The sequence below is a fragment of the Fukomys damarensis genome, unplaced genomic scaffold (genome assembly GCF_012274545.1).
Source record: "Fukomys damarensis isolate Sample0158 unplaced genomic scaffold, DMR_v1.0_HiC HiC_scaffold_27, whole genome shotgun sequence".
In the NCBI taxonomy this organism is placed as follows: Eukaryota; Metazoa; Chordata; class Mammalia; order Rodentia; family Bathyergidae; genus Fukomys; species Fukomys damarensis.
In genome coordinates this window covers 48,045,908-48,066,655 of record NW_022900939.1, presented here as the reverse complement: position 1 = coordinate 48,066,655, position 20,748 = coordinate 48,045,908, and the positions used below count along the sequence as shown (strand labels likewise).

The 20,748-nt window shown below is 38.5% G+C and overlaps 1 protein-coding gene across 20 annotated transcripts in view; it reads right to left on the bottom strand.

Moving 5' to 3' along the window:
- The window catches only part of Dst (dystonin), a 316,182-nt gene that overhangs the window by 96,085 nt on the left and 199,349 nt on the right, over positions 1-20,748 (bottom strand). For all 20 annotated transcript variants that reach the window (XM_033756553.1, XM_033756561.1, XM_033756554.1 and 17 more), the window contains 11 exons: positions 17,931-18,476; positions 16,786-16,962; positions 10,235-10,358; positions 8,622-8,830; positions 7,691-8,008; positions 7,082-7,248; positions 5,342-5,498; positions 4,420-4,546; positions 1,989-2,051; positions 1,214-1,455; positions 348-477 (listed from right to left, as the gene is read on the bottom strand). In XM_033756553.1, coding sequence (XP_033612444.1) covers positions 348-477; positions 1,214-1,455; positions 1,989-2,051; positions 4,420-4,546; positions 5,342-5,498; positions 7,082-7,248; positions 7,691-8,008; positions 8,622-8,830; positions 10,235-10,358; positions 16,786-16,962; positions 17,931-18,476 — 2,260 coding nt within the window. The remainder of the gene's footprint in view (positions 1-347; positions 478-1,213; positions 1,456-1,988; positions 2,052-4,419; positions 4,547-5,341; positions 5,499-7,081; positions 7,249-7,690; positions 8,009-8,621; positions 8,831-10,234; positions 10,359-16,785; positions 16,963-17,930; positions 18,477-20,748) is intronic.

The following is a 20,748-nucleotide window of genomic DNA, read 5'->3' as shown; positions in this document are numbered from 1 at the left end:
AGATGAGCATAAAGTAGGGAGCTTGAGTCCCAGAAGTAACTTGGTAAAGGAGAAGGGATCCTACTTTTCCCAAACAAATGAGTAAAAAGAAATGAAACATTAATGAAAAAACTTACTCAAGTCATAGCATTTTACTAACAAGTATTTATCTTCTTCATAGAGTTACACGTCAGTTCTCACTATAATTTGAAATGACACTTTTAAAGTATGCAAAAAACAGATTCTCAAGTGTTAAAGGAACTCCAAAAATAACTGAGGCTACCCATTATTTTCTGGTAAAGATTATAATAAAAATGAAAAACAATTGTGCTTCTGTTTATAAAATTTGGTGGAAAAATATAACATACCTATTTCTGTCAATATCTGTTTCCATTTGGGGACCTCAGGAATATCTGGGTTCTCCTCCAACAGCTCTGTCAGCTTGTCCTTCAACTCCTGTACTTTGTTTACATTTTGCTTCAGTTCTGCCTCAAATGACTAACAAGGAAAAAAATAAATTACACTAGAATACCAACATCAAAAGACAAAAACACAAGTATGATACACTTTTTTCTCTAACATGACAAAAGAGAAAAAAATCCACTGTTAAATGCAAAAGTGGGTAAAAACCCAGATTCAGCAGTTAATTCTTTTCGTTTTCTCATCTCTTCTAGTCTCCTACTCTGGGATAAAGGAATCCCACAAAGGAAGAGTCTAACTATGGATGTAATGACTCTTGTTCTCATTACTGAGGAAGAATTTCATATTCTTAAACCACTATGAAAAAAACTAAGATGTCATCAGTTAAGAATGTAAATTAATAAGTCTGCTTAAAGGCTACCAGGATTTGAGAAGTAAGGAATAGCCCCTTTTACAACATAGAGTAAAGAGTATTAGTGTATGTCAGTAATCTGTAGAAATTTTTGCCATCATCACCAATATGGAAAAACATTTTCCCAATCTGACAGCTCTAAGAAAGAAATACCATCTAAGAAAGGGAAAGCACTAGCTACCCTATTTTATACCAGCCAGAAGACAAACCTGGTACAAAATTTTTCCAACGGTTGAATGACTGGTATCCAAAACTGACAGACAAGCACATTAAACAAAACTGTCCAATCATTAGATGAAGGTTACAGATCTAGAACCAGGAAGAGCTCTTGAGCCCAGGGCTCAGATGCAAACGTCAGCCTGTTCTCCTCCCGGTCTACAGTGAGTCCACCCCACAATGCACCTTATTCTGCTCAACTTGAGTCCTCACAGCTTCAGTATCAGCAGGTGTTGGTGTCTGATGCCATTCTGCCGCGGTCTTGTTCATTTTCTGTAACCACTGCATCATTGCACTTGATTCTTCCTGAGCCTTCTGCAATTTGAAGAGTTTGGTATTCAGTTCAGCTACTTTGTCCTTGAGTAAGAGGCCGAGATCTTCATAACCATGACTTATGTCAGTCATGTCCTTCTTAATGGATGTTAAACCTAGGAGTGAGAAAATAATTATGCTGACACACGTCCGGGGTGTTGGGAATAAAGGTCTAGAAATAAAAGTCTGTTTTACACAAATATTCCCTTTTATTTTGTCACCCTTAAGCACATTATGATACATTACAGGCTTTTTAGAACTAAAAGGTTAGTTCATCTTATAATGCTATTTAATAACAATTCAGGAAAATATATGTGAAATTTAAAAAGGCATTTTGAATGGAATAAAATATTCAAATAATAAAATGTATTCCTCTGGCATCAAATTCAACAAATTAGCTCAAAAAAAGTGTTATTCCAAGGGATAATATATCTCAAAATAAAAAGAAGCAAACAAAGCCAGTGTCAAACTAAAATACTGGATTTCACAAATTTCAGATGAACAATGTTTATAAAAAGTTACGTAAATATATTTAAGAAGATTGTAACTATGTGTATTATATACTTCAACTTATAATACAGCTACTCTTCTTTTACATTTTCTCTCAAAATCTCACATTAATCAACAATCACTTAAAATCAGTATTCACCTCTGCTTGTCAAAAAATCCTGTGTATTTGTGTCTGTTCCTTCACCATTTAATGTTATTCCACCTGCAAAATATGAACACCGAAGTAATCAGATTTCTCTAGTATACCTACACACACTAATACCGTATATCATTAAAACCAACCCTTTAAACAGTAATTATTTGAAACTGTTATTTCTATTTAAAAATGTAAACTACTGACTCAACTTTAGGTGAAGGCCCTTGTATCTTCTACATAAAATATATTCTGGGTTGGGTGCTGAGGATTGAACCCGCTGTCTTACACATGCTAGAAAAGTGCTCTACCACCAGGCTATATCCCCAACCCTATATATTTAATTCTTAAAGTACAACGTGATCATCTTTTAAATACTAGATTTCTAAAAAAAGCAAACAAAAAGCAAAAACTAGACTTCTACTCATTTGTATTACATAAACTAGTCATTACATAGTTACAAAAATTTCCTGATAAAGTTGCTCTATAGCTAAAGTTATCTTAATGATAAAATTCCTGAGTTAGGAGGATGCTCAGAATACATGGTGTTGAACACAGCATGATGAGAGGTGAACACAGAGCACCTGCTTTACCCAGGGACTGAACATGGCCTGGGAAGTCACACAGTACTGTCACGGGCTTCATGGAGGCAGAATGATTTTAAAAGGTAGGACAGGAGAGTTAAAAATAAAAACAAAACCCAGAGTGAGTACAGTGGCTGGGGCACCTGGGGGGTTTTGCAGTGCGAGCATCTGAATTAAAATCCCAGCCCCACTAGCTGTGGGCACCAACAAACTCATCAACCAACTGGGGTGGAATAACAACGCCTAACTGGTAAGGGTACTGTGGGGACTAAAGTCAGTTTACCCACTGCTAGCAAACGGGAGCTACTCAGTGGGTGGTAACTATTACAGTATTTCTCTTTCATTTTAGAACCCTCCAGCACTGGCACCTTTCTAGACTCAGATATTTAAGGGCCAGAGATTTAGCTCAGTGGTTCCACTGCCTGTCTTGTAAGCACAAGGACCCAAGTTCAATCCCCAGTACCAAAAATAAAAAAAATAATAATAATAGAATCAGTTTTTTAAAAAAATCAATTATACTTTCTCATACTAGTATCCACTGGTCACCTATTGAAAACACAAAGACATTTCTCAAACTGACCACACAAGAACAAAATGAAACAAGTACAAACATTTAAAAATTTGAGGGCCAGGGGTTTGGCTCAGTGGTTCTGCTGCCTGCCTTGCAAGCACAAGAGCCTGAGTTTGATCCCCAGTACCCAAAAAAAAAAAAAATTGAATATTGAGTAAGTAAAAAGTGAAAATAACCTGTAGCTAATTCCTACCCTAGCTAGGAGTAACCAAACTCAACAAACAATAACAATATATATACATATATGTGTATATTCATTCATTACAAAGATAAAAGGGACATGAGGAACTAAGATAAAACAAAAGAATTCCTTTTCTTTAAAAAAAATACACAAACTTGACATTTCAGGAAATCTAATTAGGAAAGAGCAGAAGTCTACACAGCATGAACAATATGGGCATCCCCAAAACAGAACTAATAGAGTGGAATAAGTGGGCGGCGAAGAAAGGCCCGGCCGGAACATCAGAGTGACAACAGGAACAGCTGACGCCTGGTCTGCCTAGATAAATCACAGTGGCCACACAGAAGCTCCCAATCAACGTATGCAATGGCCTTCTGCCCATTTTTGGTTTTTTTTCATCTTGATGCCGTATGTTTTAAACTAAAAACTATTCCCATGACTTACATTACTTTCAGAATCAACTTTTACACCTTGTTTGTTCAGAAGAGTGGCTCAACCATGACTGAGATGGAGAGGGAGCTGCCAGTGACACACTGCAGTACTGCTTTCTCTGGGACAGAGTACAGAATAAAGCTTTTGGGAATGGAATGAGAGTGCCACCCTGCAGAACAGAGCCTACTTCTTTCTATCACTTTATTCCCAAGAGAAGAGATTCATTTCATTGTCAAATACTGTGTGACTAGAAATACTTCAAATAGAGTATCAATATCTGCATTTAATAGGAAAGTAACAAACTAGAATGTTCTGTCCCCTTCCCCAAAATAACACTCCTTATTCTTACATATTAATTTGGATACATTTTTTTTTCCTTTTTTTTTTTTTGGTACCAGGGATCAAACTTGGGTCCTTGTGGTTGCAAGGCAGGCGGCGGCACCACTGAGCTAAATCCCCAGCCCTGGATACATTTTTTTAAATATAGTATTTAACAAAGTGAAACACGGCAGGGATTAGCACAGATATTTTTCCATGACAGATCTTAGTGTTTAAAAACTTCTGCCTTGTATTTCGGAGGTTACTTTCTGCACATAATATAAAAAGTAACACAAAAATAAACATAAGTAGCCCCAATTCTTATAGCTCTACTGTAAATAAAGTGCATACCTGATTTAACTGCTGCTATTGCCTTCGCAGGGGTGGTCACAGCACTTATGATGTTACACAGTGAGATGCCATTGTTGTTTACTTTCTGAATCTCTGGTGTTTTTAAACTCCACTTTTCTTGTAATTTCTTGAGATACAAAAATACATTTTTCAGTCTTAATATCAAAGATGCCCATCATAATTCAATTTCTTAAACATATTTTAAAGTAATAACAACTGTGGACTCTGATTTGTGAGGGATTTAATGGAGGAAAAAAGCACCATCTTCACCTGCCCCAAGGCCGGGGTCACTGTTCTAACACATCAGCAATGAGAAGGGGTGGGGCCGTGCTGCACTCTGCTCCCAGCCATGGTGGGATGAGGCTGTGCCTAGCTGCCACAGATTCCAAAGTAACTGTCAATTGTAGTCTGTACTGGGACCAGCCATGTTCAAGAGGAAATGTACACAGGAATTCAGAATCCCATGTCACAGTGAGTTTTCACCATCACAATTTCAGTGAATTTTTTAAAAAGCCTACTTCCACAAATTTGGAAATGAAAAACTGTCATAAGTTATTATAGTTGTTAATAATTTGGAATCAGATGACAAGACTTGTGCTATGTGTACAGGAGATTCAAATAACTCCAATACTTGTTAAGGTGATATACCCAACAGCGTCAAATTCTGAGTAAGAGAAGGATCTCCGACTGACTGTTGTAAGAAATGGTATCAAAAATAACTGAAACTGAGTAGAGATTTAACAGAGAAATAAACTTGGATATGAGAACACTTAGTAACTCAGTAATATGCTTTTAAAAGAAAAAAAAGTTAAAGTATTTACACCCTTCCTCAAAAGGATGTTTATGTACATGTTAGCATTTCTGAAAATCTATAGCACATGTGAGATATACATTACATGATTTTTCAGATTTAATGAGTCACCTTTGTTAGTTCCAGAGATTTTCCTAAATCTTCTGCACCAAAGGAGGGCTGCAAAATGGGGACCTGCTCTGCTGTTTCTTTTATCCATGACTTTAGTGATTTAACAAGGACTTGGAACACTTCCAGTTGTTCCTGACAAGAAGTTGCAGCTTCTTTTCTAGTTAACAAAAATCATAACAAACTGTAAGCCACAAAAGAAGTTCCAAAGGATGAATTACTAATCAATAATTTTTTATTTGTTTGTTTTATTTTGTTTCTTTGGTTTTCTGAGACAGGGTCTCGCTTTGTAGTTCAGGCCGCCCTTAAACTCATGGTGCTCTTTCTACCTCAGCCTCTAGAGGGCTGGGATTACTGGGTTAATCAATAATTTTTATTCCCATATTGGGCTTAATATTGAAAAGCACCCTCCATGCAAAGCATCACCCTTTGATACAGGAGGAAAGTTTTCATAAGTGGCAAGTGAAATGAGCTAAATAAGTATTCCTCAAAGAGAACTCTGTAACCCATAGCACTTTCAAATGCTACATAAATTCTAAAGACTACAGAAATAGTTTTAACATTATTTAGATTCAGTGAGATTCAGTGTTCACGCCATGTTATAGAAAAAGCAGTTACAAATCACCCACAAAAAGAATACATAGTGCCACCTAGTGGTTCCTATATTACCCTACAGTCATGGTGGATGGGTTAAACAGTGCTTCCAGGAGCTAAATCACAGTGTTAGTGGGAGCCTCACTCGTGGACTCAGGAAGCTTAACAATGAATTATGTGGATCCCCCCATGTGCTCAGTACCACGAGGGAGCATACAAGCTCAGCATGCGCACTGTGGGGACAGTGCCACATGACGTGTGAACGACACATGCACTCAGTGTATGGCACTTTGGCAGACAGGAGTGCACTGCAGCTGCATGGTTTACTAATAAGTACATGGTTTTAAAGTTGGACCCGCTTGAAGGAGTAGACAACCTAAAGATTACCAGAAAACCAAGAACATTTCCTCAATGAAGTGTGAATTAAGTATCACAGGACATGACAAAAACATAGCTGTATGAGCAGTAAAATAACATCTAAAAGTTTTACAGAATTCCAAAGCAATTAAGTAGCTGATAAGGAAATAGCTCCTTTCTATCTTTTAGGGGTTTTTCCCTATGAGGTATCTGCAAAATCAGATATGTATGCTAAACTGATCCCAAATCAGAGATGCAAAAGCTCAGGTACAAGGCTTATCCCTGTGCAGCTTTTTAGTTTGAATCAGGTTCATTCATTTGTTTTTTCATGGACTCATGGTTCATCTAATCTTTAAAAAGTAAACTGTTAAACAAAAAGGCCATTAAGAAATGGCCATATTGAAATTATGAACAGCTTCTGAAATGGTCCAGAAAGCAAAGAGCCATCTGTCTTTCAAGGTTATTTTTCATCTTTGCAAATAAAAATGTGGTATTTGTCAAAGGTTTCAGAACCTACAGTGAGTTTAATATGTTTTCAGTAATACCACCTCCATTTTTCTTATGTAATGTTTTCCACTTTTATGGAAAAACATGGAGTTTTCCTCATAAGTATTTTAGCAAATCATGTACTTAATTCTTATAGCAAAAATTATCAAAATATTAAAACACTTAAGTAACCTCATACTTATTCTCATTTCCAAATTTTAATCAATTATCAATATAAATAAATACAAACATCTCATCTAATTAGTATCAAGAGGAATAAAATGCAATTTTTGAAGTGGAGCTTACTTTTCTTTGATGGTATCCTCCATTTCTTTGAATTTCTTAGACAAATTATTTGTTTTCTCAAAAACCAGAGCTTTATCACCTGGTAAGCCATGGCTAGATATCTCCGTCAAGAGATTATGTAAAGCTTCAAGATCTTTCTTGTGCTCTAAGAATTCAAAAGTTGATTCCTACAAAGCATTTAGATTTAGTCAGTAAAGATGCTGCTTTATTATCTAAGGCCCCATGGGGTGTATGGGACAGAGGAGCTCTACTGCAAACTTCACAGAAGAGTGTGCCATGCTCTGGTTCACAACGGATATAATAAACATGCAGGGAGGCAATCTGAAAAAGAACAGAGTCCATTGTATTTCATTTTAAAATGCACTCTGTATTTTGACTGTCAGTGGATTCTGGCACATAAGACAGTATTTATAACTTCTATGGTTTATTTCTATTCAATAGGCAAAGGTAAAGGAGAAGGGCTTGAGATTGCCAAAGGATGAAAACACCCATCATTATTAATCCATAAGCAACCCAAATGACAACTATAATTATAATTCTGCCAGTCAATGGACGAGTTTGTCTTAATTACTGATTAAGCTCAGCCTCAGAAGTACTAAGAAGGCTTGCCTGCAAATACTGAGACAATTCAGTGACATCTTTTCCTGGCACATCAACCTCAGCAAGAGCCTGAGTTTTTGTTTCTAAAAACGCCTGGAGCTTTTCTGAGAGGCTTTCAAACATTTCTACTTTGGTTTGCAGCTCCTCCATTTTGGCAAGTTTTTCTTTGTGTTTCTGACTGGCTTCCGAAAACCGAAGAGACAGGTCCTTCATTTTAGCCTGCAGTGAGGAAGCAGTGGATGGGTCTGTTGTTTCCATAAATGTCTTCACTTTTTCATTCATGGCATTTATACTACTTTGACGACCTGCAATATCCTGTTCCAACATCTGAAATAAACCAAATATTGCATATATTTTATAATGATGCTTACAAATAACAGCAATTTAGAAACTACTATTCCTAACAAGGTAAGCTTGAAACACTGGTGATTAAAAAGGTGAACAGTTGGAACTGAAGGACAACATTGACTTGTGCCTTGGGGAGTCCCACTCAAATCTCTTTCAGGGAGAGTGGGGAACAGCTGGCTAGTTGTGCAAAGAGGCAGGGGGCTGCTGCTACTCAGCAACCCTCGGATGTAATGGAGCCTGGGTATTAGGCATGGTCCTAATATTTAAAAGGCTAGACAATAACACTGATCTGACACACTTCATCAGATGAGCTTCCTGTGCAGCTGGCAACAGCATGATAACAAGATAAGACTCCATAGACGATAAGCACTCACGAGGAATGACACTCATGACAAGGAGACAAGCCCTCCTAGGCTCCACCACGGAACAGTTACTTTATACACTTGTTTGTACTTTTCATACTGCTCTCTTCAGGAAACAGCTTTTTCTTAAAACCTTGAATTCACCCTAAATCTAGCTATCCTTGGTGTTTACAAAACTTTTTTTAAAAAAACTGTTAAGTGGAGGATTTTTTTTAAAAAGCACTACTTACAATATTTTTGCGGATGAGATCCTGAAGCGCAGCAGAGTTCAAGGGCACCTGACCCTGTTCCTTCAGGGAGCTCTCCACACTTCTCATCCAGTCCAGCATCTCATCCAGGCCGTCCTGCACACTCAGGGAGCGGGTCAGGGTTATCTGGAGTTTTTCATTCCGCTCATGAACAGACTTGGACAGATCATCGTATCTCCCAACAATGTCATCTAGCCCAAACAGTAGGAAATGTTAACCATAAAGGGCTCTTGGCCCCATCCCTTTTCTTAAAAATACACCAAGGTGAACTCTAAAGCTTCCATACAAAATGAGAGAAGGAAAAAAAGTTTAAATGCTAAAGCCATAATCAGATTACCACCTAAGCCCTAAGAAATAAAGAAACAAATCTAGCAGAAAATAAAAAGTTGGAATTTTAGAAAACAATCAGTGGCATATAGAAGAGATCTGTGGATGCATATATATTTGAACTATCCCAGAGAAACGAGAGAACACTCCAAACATCAAACTTCTGGAATACATGGTAAGTGTCATTCTGACATTTAAAATTAGCAATACTTACTGCTAATTATTTAGGGGGAAAGTGACAGTCATACAAAAGTATTCTCAAGGAACTACACAGTGATAAAGACTTTCCCATAATTAACCTTTAAGTATAAAAATTATCTGTCCCTCGCTGTTGTACACAGAATGCTAAGCTTTTGTTATCCTTCCTAACTTTGGAGGGTACTCAAATGCACAAAAACTGGCATATGAAAATCAAGTAAGAAAGCAGAATGAAAATCTACTTAAAACTGAGATCATGCTTCTAAAATACACTCAAATAAAATTTACTTTAAAGTTTAATAGTAGACAAAAGGGAAAATAGACTAACCTTTTTCATAGGACATAAACTTTACTTTCAATTTCAATTATTAAGATGCTAAAAAATGCTTTCAAGGTGTTCAAGGGATAATACTTTCAATGTACCTCCTTCAAGCATCCAATGTGCATGTACAAGATGATGCACCAAGGCAGAGGAATGCAATGTCACAATTTCCATCCATACTTTCATTTTACGCCTTATAATTTCTTATTTTTGTGTCTTATAATTACAATGTATATGACATAATATGGTAATATGTGCATATAATTCGTAAGTACATGTGCATGTGTGGGGGCAAGTTGAAGTGACCGATGGGGCACGTGATCAAAAAGGTCTGGAAGGGCCAGGGACTTGGCTCAGTGGTTCTGCCGCCTGCATCACAACAGCAAGGGCCCAAGTTCAATCCCCGGTACCAAAAAAACAAAAAGTCTGGAAGACAGTAAGAATGAGAAAAGGATTTCCCTCCTAGAGAGTGGCTTTAGATCAATGAATACAAGTTTCCCTCCTTCAGTTCATATAAAATTTCGACTCAGGCTTTAATTCACTCTCTATTTGGGATGAAATAGTAGTCATCTGCTGTGGAAATTACAATTTCCCACATGGGCACATACAAACTCCCACATTCAGGGTCACCATTTCACAGAGAAAGATCACAAATAATATAACATCTGATTGTGTGATTTCCTACGTATCTATTAGAATATTTAGAATTTACCTGTGAGGCAGGAAACAAAAACACTAAATATCTTACCCAGTGTTTTCTGGATATCATTCTTGGCTGGAAGTAAGGATCCCCTGGCATCTAAAAGCACTTCAACTCCTTTTTTCAGTTTCTCCACGGCAACCTGCTGACTTGATATCTGTCCTTGGAGAGCCTATGGGATTAAATGTTTTTCAATTATACTTGAGAGAACTAAATAGGAATAGATCACAATATGGAAAAAAATGATTTACAATAAAACAAGCTAGCCAAACAAACTAGAGTTGATTTTCCATTATAGAAACTTTTATGATATGAACTTTCTCTGTAGATCTCGGATAACTAAGGACTTCTATATCAGTAGGTCCTGTCTTCACACTAAGTCATATTTACTTCTATGAATTCAATAAAAGTTACTAGACATCTAACAAATTTTCAAAAGCCTTGCCACATTCTGTGAAAATACACAAATAAAACAGATAGGAATCTTATAGCTTATGGCAGAGTTAATCGTCAAAGGTGAGCAAGTAAACCCACTACATTGACAGGAAGGGCAATCAGGGAGGAAAATGAAGGCCACCGAGATGCTGGTGCCAGTGCAGCCACAGTCAGGTCCTGAAGAAAGTGTAGATCTGGGCATGTAGAGACAGAGAGGGACAACAAGCAAACGCACAAATGCAATTCAGAAATATCTCTTAAGAGTCTTATTTAGCTTAAGGATATATATATGGTGAATAAATGGAAACAGAGGTGGAAAGGCCTTAAATGTTAGGTTAAGCAGTTTCCATTTTTCTGGTAGCCGTGGAGAACTATTCAAGGCTTTGAGTAGGAGTGAGCATGTGCTAGGGACCAATCTATAGGAAGGCCAAATTTGCAGCAATGCATGGGAAAAACTGGGGGGAAAGAAATGAGGAAGAGAATCCAGCTAGGAGCAACCTCAGCAGTAACGAGCAAAGAGGACTCCTGAGGACCAAGGACATTCCCCCTCCCAGGCTGCCTGACAGAGAAAGTGGAGCTGGTTACAGAGCTAAGAAGTCCCATGAACTTGATCATGTTACCTAAAGCTGTGTTACCCATTACAGTAGCCACTAAATAAAGATGACTTTTAAATTAAAATAAAATTAAATAAAAAATTTCTCAGTTGTACCAGCCACACTTCAAGTGCTAAGTAGCTTCCAGTGACTAGTGGCCACCAAAGCAGAGACAACAAACAGGACATTTTCCCCATCCCGAATGCTCTGCTGGCAGCATTGCGCCACAGGGCGAGAATAGGGGGAGAGGAGAAAAGGAGAGAAGGAGCCTTATATTTTCCATCCAGCCCGCATAATTTGCAGAATTTACATACACAGGCAAAAGCAAGTTTAGGAGTAAAGGAGAACCCACTTTAGAGTTCATGATTTCAACATGCTCTTGAGATTTTATACAGAATGAAAGAGCAAAACTGGCAGTGCAGGAAAGTGAACACAAACTAGAGAAACTAGAGATAAAGAAGTAGAAGTCAGAGAAGACCATTAAAGGAGAAACTCCACCAACATCAGAGAAGGAGATGATGCAGAATCCTGGAGAATACTTGTGCTTCTGTGAGGAGAAGAGGGAGACAGAACAAATGCCACCAAGGAAGTCAAAATGAGCCCACAGTGATAATGACCCCCAATTACCCATGTACCCAGCATGGTACTATCCTCTCTTAAACCATCCTTCCCACTTGTAAATTCAACTGTCAAGTCCTGAAAATTTTACCTGTGAGATACAGACTCTGCTCCTGTAACCTCTCATGAGGATTACTGAAAGAAAAAAAAAAAGACTCCTAAATGTGTTCCTGCCCCTAATATATCTAAGACATATCTGACCATTTATCACTCCCCTGTTTAAAATTGTTCCGTAGCTTCCTTTCATAATAAAGGTCAAGCTTTGAGAACATTATAATGAAAACAAAACCTATTCCTTCACGTTGATCATTCTCCACTTACTGACCCAGAAATGCCCAACAGCTATGTCTCAGCTGTTTATATGAGACCTGATGCTTTCACATCTCCACATACCAACATTTTCATGCAATTCACCCCAGCATCAGCCTTGCTCCTATTCACCCTTTAATACTCAGCTAGGAAGTCTTTCCTAGTTCTCTCCTCGCCGAATTGGGTTTACACAGTCCTCCAGGAAAGTCCCATAAGTACCCTGTGAATACTACTGCATTTATCTGTCTCTTGTATCAAACTACAGCCTTCCTGAAAATTGGGAATTTGTCTCATTCAGCTTTCAACAGCTATGCCTAGGCCTGAGCTTGCCTTATAGAAGGCAAGAAACTTTGATAAAAGTTTCTGGAATAAATGAGTAAATTAATAATAAATGCACATATCGAGCTGGGGATTTAGCTAAGTGGCACTGTGCCACAAGCCCAAGGTCCTCAGTTTGATCCCCAGTACCACACACACAAAAAAACAATAAATGCAGATATCAAGCATAAAACCTAGAAAGGTTATCTTCTATTTCAGCATTATTTATTATTTCTTAAAATAAATGTCTCTAGCTAATGGCAAAATTTTCCTTAACTGATTTTTACAGTACAAAAACTATGTGTCACACAGGCAGCCCCCTTGCATACATAGGTTGAAAGACCCACTGAAGTATGTCCAAACATGGAATCTGAGATTGAATACCACATCCTACATGTTCCCAGAGGCCAAAAAGGCCACATCAGAGTGTGTCTATTTGGGGAGACCTTCTAGAAGTTTAGTTAAGAAAGTAGAAATCCACACATGTGAACTTTATCCAAAGCCAAACTGAAGTCAGGCCACACTGCATATTCATGCTAGGAGCTGAAACAAACTTAAGGGTACCCCACACATGCTGTTTTTTAAATGTGAGTTATCTAAGGACAAAGACAAGGTTTTAAAATCTGCGTCTCTTCACAAAACTTAGAAATGGGCCCAGAACACTGATCTTTACTGAATGATTCAATAGATAAATTAAAAATATCCACTACCAAACGGCCCTGCATATTATCTTAAAAACTCAGCAATGGATTACAAAAGAAGTACCTCTTTTTTACTTCTTTTCCTCAAAACATCCTATGCCTTTGCTTCCTGTAATTATAGACAAGAGTTAATAGTTTGTTTGTTTTTTCATTTTGTTTTGTTTTGTTTGGTAACCAAGATCAAACTCAGGTCCTTAAGCTTGCAAGGCAGGTGGCAGAACCACTGAGCTAAATCCCTGGTCCCCAAGAGTTAATAGTTTCTATTCCTAACACGTGTCAGGTTCTAACGTAATGGAAGTGGTGTTGGAACAAAACTACAAGTTAAATCATTCAAATACATGCCTATATCATTTTGAGTAGATTTCAGTGAAATTAAAGCACTGAAGAAACCTCCCTGACCAGAAATAATACAGATGATGACTTTGTCGCCTTCCTGTTGGAAGTACTTGTTCAGCCTATGAACTTTTCCACCTCAGCATCATCCCAAAGATCAGGGCAGCCTCAGACTGACATAATCAGTCAACATGATCTGGAACCCAAATGGTTCCAAAACAAGGCCTCAAGGGTGGTCCCCAAATCCTGTCTTCTGCACCTTTTAAAAGAGGCTGAAATCTTATTGTGTCCATTATTTCTACTGGAAGAGGATCCTGAATGTTACTCTAGCCAGTAGTATCAAACTGTTGGCAATGCAGCTAGCAGTTTTGTTTTTAAAAATAATAATGCTAGTAACTAAATGCTAGTGGGCAGAAATCTTTCAAATAATTGAGTGCCTTAAAGTTACATTGCTTTCTCCCAGAATATAAGTAGAACTTAGTATGTTAAATATGAAAAGATCCTCTGTCTGTGAATAAGCACCTAAATGTAAGAGGTGGCAAAATGTGAGGAGCTGCAGAAGGAAGATTTCTTCCCTGGGCGTGGTGAGAGCCACTCCTGAAAAGGGGATGCCCTAAAGGAATAAAGGTCAGGGTGATTACACCCTTTTTGGGAAAAAAATAATTAATTAAATAAATAAATACAAAAAGATTGATTTTATTGCAATAGTTCTATTTATATAAAGAAAAATAATTTTAAATATCAGTAAAAAAAGAAACGGAGACTACCTAGTACCTGTAAAAATTTACCCTCACTACACAGAGAGAACATCTGTGAGAAAATAAATATATATATATATATGCCAGAAATAACTTCATTTGTACATTTAATTTTTAAAATTAACCCATGGCTTAATTAGAAGTGATTCTCATTTGAGATCTGTCCTTTTCATATTTCTCTAAGTTTTCTGTTCTAAAATTAATCTTTGTATCAATTTAAATAAAGATCTTTTGGGGGTATTTTTACTTTTTCATGTTTTTGCTGATTACATTACTTTCATCCAGGATGTAACCTATTCCCCCCCAACACATATCTAACCTGAAAATTATTATTTCTAATATTTAGATTTTTCTACATTAAAAACACTAACTTCTTAATTAAATGTAATACAATCAATCTTAACAATTATATTAAACCCTTGGCATTTCTTACCAAAAAATTGGCCTTTAACATCACAGTATCTTCTCTGCCCTCAACACACACACACACACACACACAATCAAGTAAAAAGTGAAAACACAGATCTGTTCTAGTGCTTGTGGAAAAGAGGATGAAAATAAAAAGAAACAAGAAGCAGGCCAGAAAACGCACAATGAAAGGAAAGAGGCAGTCCCTGGGGACACCGTATCAGCTGGGGGATACTGACCTGGGCTAGGACACCTCAGTGGTGCCCAGGGTAGGGTGGGGTGAACTCTCCAGCCCAGGAAAGTACAGCACCTTCCTCCCTTTGGATCCCCACTCCACCTCCCTCCTGTCCTCTTTTGCTTCTGTTATAGCTTGTGCTCATACAGTCACAGTGAGGCTTTTCCAAAGTGGCTGGATCTAACTTGTGATGCTGGGATTAAGAGTGTGTAATTACTAAATTAGTCCACTGATTGGTTTGGTATAGTTCTGGGTGTGGATAATGGGAAGGCGCATCCTGGGTGTGAGTGCTATCTTCCTTCACGGTACACAGCCTGGATAGAATACAACAGACAGAAAGAGGGCTACTGTGGGTGACTGATGGTTCTTCACTATTTTATTGCTCTGTTGCCTGCTACCCATCACGAACTGTTTCTCCTCTGCGATGCCCCTCTGCCACACCCCCCTGCCTTGCAGCCAGCCAACTATGGACTGAAAGCTCTACAAACTGTGAGCCAAAATAAACCTTTCCTTGTTTAAATTTAGATGTTGGGTATTTTGTCAAGACAGCTTCTATCCCTTTCACCAGCCTTCCCCACCCTCTGCTTGGCTCTCACCTGCCACATTTACTTCACTTTAGACCTAGCTTTTGTTGTGCTTTATATCTACCTGCTTGGACCAACCCCAAAGCCATAGGCGCTTTAATTAAAGGTGGGCTTTTGGAAGGTGACTGGATTATGGGGCAGTATGACTGACTTGCCGTTAGGAGATGGGATCTGGCCGGAGGAGGTGGGTCACTGTGAGCACGACCTAAAAGGCTGTATTGCCTCCCCTGACTAAGCTTCCTGTCCACCGCAGCTCTCTTCTACCACAACTTCTGCCATGCCAGCCAACTGTGGACTGAAACATGACCAAAATGAACCTCTCCTTCCTTAAGTTGTAGTGTGTAAGGTTTTTTTTCCTAACAACATGGAAATTAACTAGCACAGCCTTCTTCCAGCCAGACATCACTGGACTCCCACAACACCTAAGTTTAAGCTGAACCAGTAAGGTACATGTTTTCCTCATTAATACAACAATGATGATCGTTTTACTCTGTACCTCTCAGGCAACCCTAAAGGCAGTTTTCTACCTGGCAATATTCTGTTTACTTCCTATTCGTGGTGACGATAAGCTAAAAGAAAACAACAGAAATAGAAATGAAACTTTCAAAATCAAAATTATGCTCATATTGAACTCCCATTGTGTAAGAATTTTAAAATATATTAAAAAAAGTAAAAGAGACTTTCTCTACCACTATGGCTATAACAGAGACTCCCTTAATCATGCAGCTATGATATCAAGCATTTCTGAAAAGGTCAGTGCGGGGGACTGGATTCAGTCTAACGTGCTAGGCAAGCAGTCTACGACTGCAGCTATACCCTCAGCCCAAGGGTGGATCTGTAAACTGTGCCAAGTAATAATCAAAGACATTCAATAGGAACCCCAATCTTAGCCTGGAGAAATTCTGAATATTACAGTGACATCTTGCCTTCCCTTCCACTTGTCAATTCTTGAACAAATAATGAACCTCTTTAGGACAGGTAAAAGTGTTAAGTGCTAGGAATATAGCAATGAATTAAACAGACAAAAGTATCTGTTCTCACAGAGCTCAACTATAATGGAAAAGGAAAACCTGAGTAAGATTAAATGCATGGAGAGGAGTAATGAAATGCAGATAAGAAGATGTAACAGTAATGTCAAATCAGCTAAACAGCAGGAAAAACTGGCAAAGCAAGGTCACAACTCCCTGTGGAGGGAGAAGCATCCTCTTCCCATCCTTTGTTCTTTAGGAGAAATTGTCACAAAGTAAGGGAAACTAAAGTCTTTCAGTAATATTCATGAAGGACTCAATCTCTCTTTTTCTTTTTACCTTGGTCTCTTCTAACTGCCTCTGCAGATTTTGGGGGTCCACAGCAACAGGTTCAAATAAGTGTTTGTTGGCCAGGGCCTCCGAAGCCTGGAGTGCAGACAAAAGTCCACAGGAAACATCCTCGTAGTGTTGGTATTTATCCACCAAGTCTTTAAGATTATTCCCAAGGACATTACACTAAAAAACAAAAGATAGGAAGCAATGGAGATTAAATCCCTATTTTCTTGTTTGTCAAATTACCCTAAGAGCCAAAACTGTAGGGCTCAGATTTTTACTTTATATGAGAAAGTAAAAAAGTAACCACAAAAATGAAGATACAGTTCTAGATTTACATCAACTCAAAACAGTATTTATAAGGGCTGAACCTTAACCAAGAATGAAAGAGCTGGGCGTAGTGGCATATCCCAGCACTTGGGAGGCTGAGGCAGGAGGACTGCCTGAGTTTGGGGACAGCCTGAACTACATAGTGAGTTCAAGGCTAGCCCAAACTACATAGAGAGACCCTGTCTGAAAAAAAAAAAAGAAAAGAAAAGAAAGAAAGATAAAGATATCTCAAATAAGAGTCCCTGGGTTTTCTATACTCCGTGTATGTAACTGGCACAGAGATTTGCAAGGCATTTAATAAATCATTTTCATATGTTGCACAAGGTTAATATAAAGAGGAGAGTTTACATTAAAATTAAGCAAAGTCAGAGTCAATGATGCTCTTTAAATTATTTATGCAGCTTGGTAACTCTATGTAGATTGGGTTCTTAGGTATTTTTTCTAATTTTTTTTATTTGTTTAGAGTTTTGAATGTCTGTAAGTCATTAAGTGTGAAAGTTATATACTGATGAAGTAGACGGGTAAGACTGTCTTGTGTGTGTGAAGAGAATTATCTGACATGAAACTTCAGGTCCCAACCTAGACAGACTGCTCCAGCACTGGTGAAGATGCAATTGCTCTCTGGTGGTCAAATGGGTATCAGAGTTGTGCTAGGGCTTCCTGGAATCACTCTCAGAGTAGTTTTAAGCTCCTAATCTTTAAACACATTTTTCAAAAGTAAAGTAGATGTAGAGGTTTTTAGGTTTCCTGCTTCTAAATCAAACAACAAAAATTAAAGAGAAGAGACTGACTTTCCCCTTGAAAAAAGATAGTAAAATTACCTTGAAGTAGAGAGACCTAAACCGATCCGTAGCATGATCTAGCTTGCTCTGCACTTCTTTGTGGGTTGCAGAAGTGTCAACATTATCCTTGTCAACCTTGCTGTCATCTCTCTTACTGCAAGATTTGGCAGCCTCTAAGACCCTGTTTCCAGAAATGGTAATGAACCTCAAGTCACCTTTGTGAGAAATAACATCTTCTGAGAAACTCTTCTGCCTGTTCAGCTTGGTCAATAAGCCACTGAAATCGTCCACACCCGCCTCCAAGTTTTCAAGTTCTTGTTCTGACTGCTGTAGCCAGTGCTGAAACTCGCCATAATCAGCATCAAACTTTTCTAATTCTTCCTGCAGGGAGTGGGTTAACTTCATTTTCTTCTCTGACTCAGACAGTGTGCTTTCATAATATGCTTTCAGCTCCTTCATGTTTTTCTGCAGTTTCTCTTTTTCCTCAGGAGAGAGATAGTGGCCCTGTTTCTCAAGCAATGTTTCTGCAGACTGCGTGGCTATGATGACCGCCTGGTGCTGAGAGATGATCTCTTCATGTTGGGCCTGAGCGTGAAAAAGTAACCACAGCTTTAATACACTCGGGCCTGAGCGTGAAAAAGTAACCACAGCTTTAATACTACCGGGAGTGTCCCACAGGCTCACAGCCTCAGTCTCCCAGGCACAAGTGACCCACAGGGCACCAGCTTGCCTCTCACCCGCTTCTCAAACTAAACAATACCACCTTCTCTGGTGGACTTCAGAACAACAAAAGATGCATTTTGGGCTCTCTGATTTTAAGAAAATTTCCAATCTTCTCTTATTAGTATTTGGATAATCACACAAATTTATATTCCAATACTAAAATAAGAGCCTATAATCTCATTTTGCTCACTGCTTCCTCACAACGACAAAAAGGGGACTGTTAGCATCTCTTCCTAATTAATGAGCAAATAACTACATTATTTTTATTAGAAAGTGATCATGAAATAAACAGAAAAAAGAACATGTAATATTAAAATTAAAAAAACACTCCAACAATTAAATGTCCAGAAAAGCCTAATGCAAATTAAGGGAACAGATACTATAGGAAAGAATACTGGAGTTGCTACTCAGCACCACTGGACCTATCTCCTACTTGTCCATAAAGATAACAGCCCCTACAGAAGAGTTTGTGCTATGAGGAGCACATGAGGTCACATGCAAAGAACACTCCCTGCAAAGCCTGACACACACCCAGGACTCAAGGTCCCTCTGGAGGCTGCAAACAGGTTCAGGTGTGCAGAGCTACTGATCACTGCCTAAATTTAGGTGCAGCAAATGAGCCTCAGGTGGTTGGCATCCCTTTCCCTCTAGCTGTTAAGTATCCTTTCTTTCCCATGTGCCACACAAATATGGCAAAAAGGATTATTAATCCTTTTGAGAAATTTTCTTCATTTATTTTTAAATTGCTGCCATGCATGTTTGCAGTACATAATGATGACATTCACTGTGGGGTGTTGGTACACATGCACAACACATCTTAATTCTTTTTTATACTCTTCCCTTTCCTTTTCCTCCCTCTCTGCTTTCTCCATCTCTTGGTCCTTCTGAAGTTCTGACAGAATCTCTACATTTCTTAAACAGGCTTTCTTGGAGCCACACATTCAGATTTCTGTACCTGAGGGCTATTTTTACTCCTCTACACCAACTGGAGAGACACTCACAGGACCTTTTTCTCCTATTCTCTTCGTCTATTGACAACTCTGTGATCAGATATCTACCTGGCTAAGCCCCTACCTCCTCTAAATCTTTGCACAAATCTCATCTTCTCAATGAGGCCGATCTCGACTACCCTACATGCCATAAATGGGTTTCCCAACCCACACTTAACTACCACTAATAAGGCCTGAACTTCTCCCCGTCAGCACTAAAGACCTTCTAATGTAACATTCAACGTAGCTTTTGTCTATGTCATTCTCACCACCGCCCGTTCCCCACTCCCCACCCCACCCCCTGTACATAAGCACTGGGACAGGGAATTAATTCTGCTCACTGGGAAATGCCAAGTGTCTATACAGTGCTATCCCAAAGAGTGGAGCAAAAACAACCTGTCTGCCGTGAAGGTCAAAGGGAATCAGAAGCAATGCTAGAAGATGACCTCATTTCTAAGTCTGATCCCAATTAGTCCACTGAGAGCAGACTCCTAACATTTGTATCCTCACTATCTGGAACAATGGCAACCACATGATAAATAACTCTTGCCTTTCAGACTGCATCTTTGATATCTGAATTATATTCATATGCTACTCTCCATAAGGGCTTTGCACATAAATAGATTTAGAAAATAATAAACTATCTGATCAGTCTTCTTCCTTCAATAAATAGCTGGAAAAGGGCTGGGCCTGGGCCATGTCACAAATACAGAAGGCTGGAGATCCCTGGTGCAGGCCATTTGCCAATGCTCTACTGAACCAGCAGATGAGGACTCCTCCATACTGACAGATTCTCATATTCTTAGAGGTCCAAAGATCAGAGGAAAATGTCATACTGTAGACTGAAACAAGAGCTGTTCTATGTGACATCTCTGTTTGGTCCACTTACTGATATTTTTGTCAGATTTATTAACTTTTCTTGATGTTTCTATAAATGACTCATAAACTTCCTTTAGGAATTTATCAGATTTTTCCATTTAAGAGACAATTCTAATAAGGTCCTATGACAGTTTCTTTAAACCATGATACTCCTGGCTCTTCTCCTGGCTTAATTTATATTTTCTATAAAAACCTCACAGAGCACACCCTATCCCAAAGATTTACAGAGGAAGAGTTGGAGGAAATAGATGCAAAATTTCCTAAAA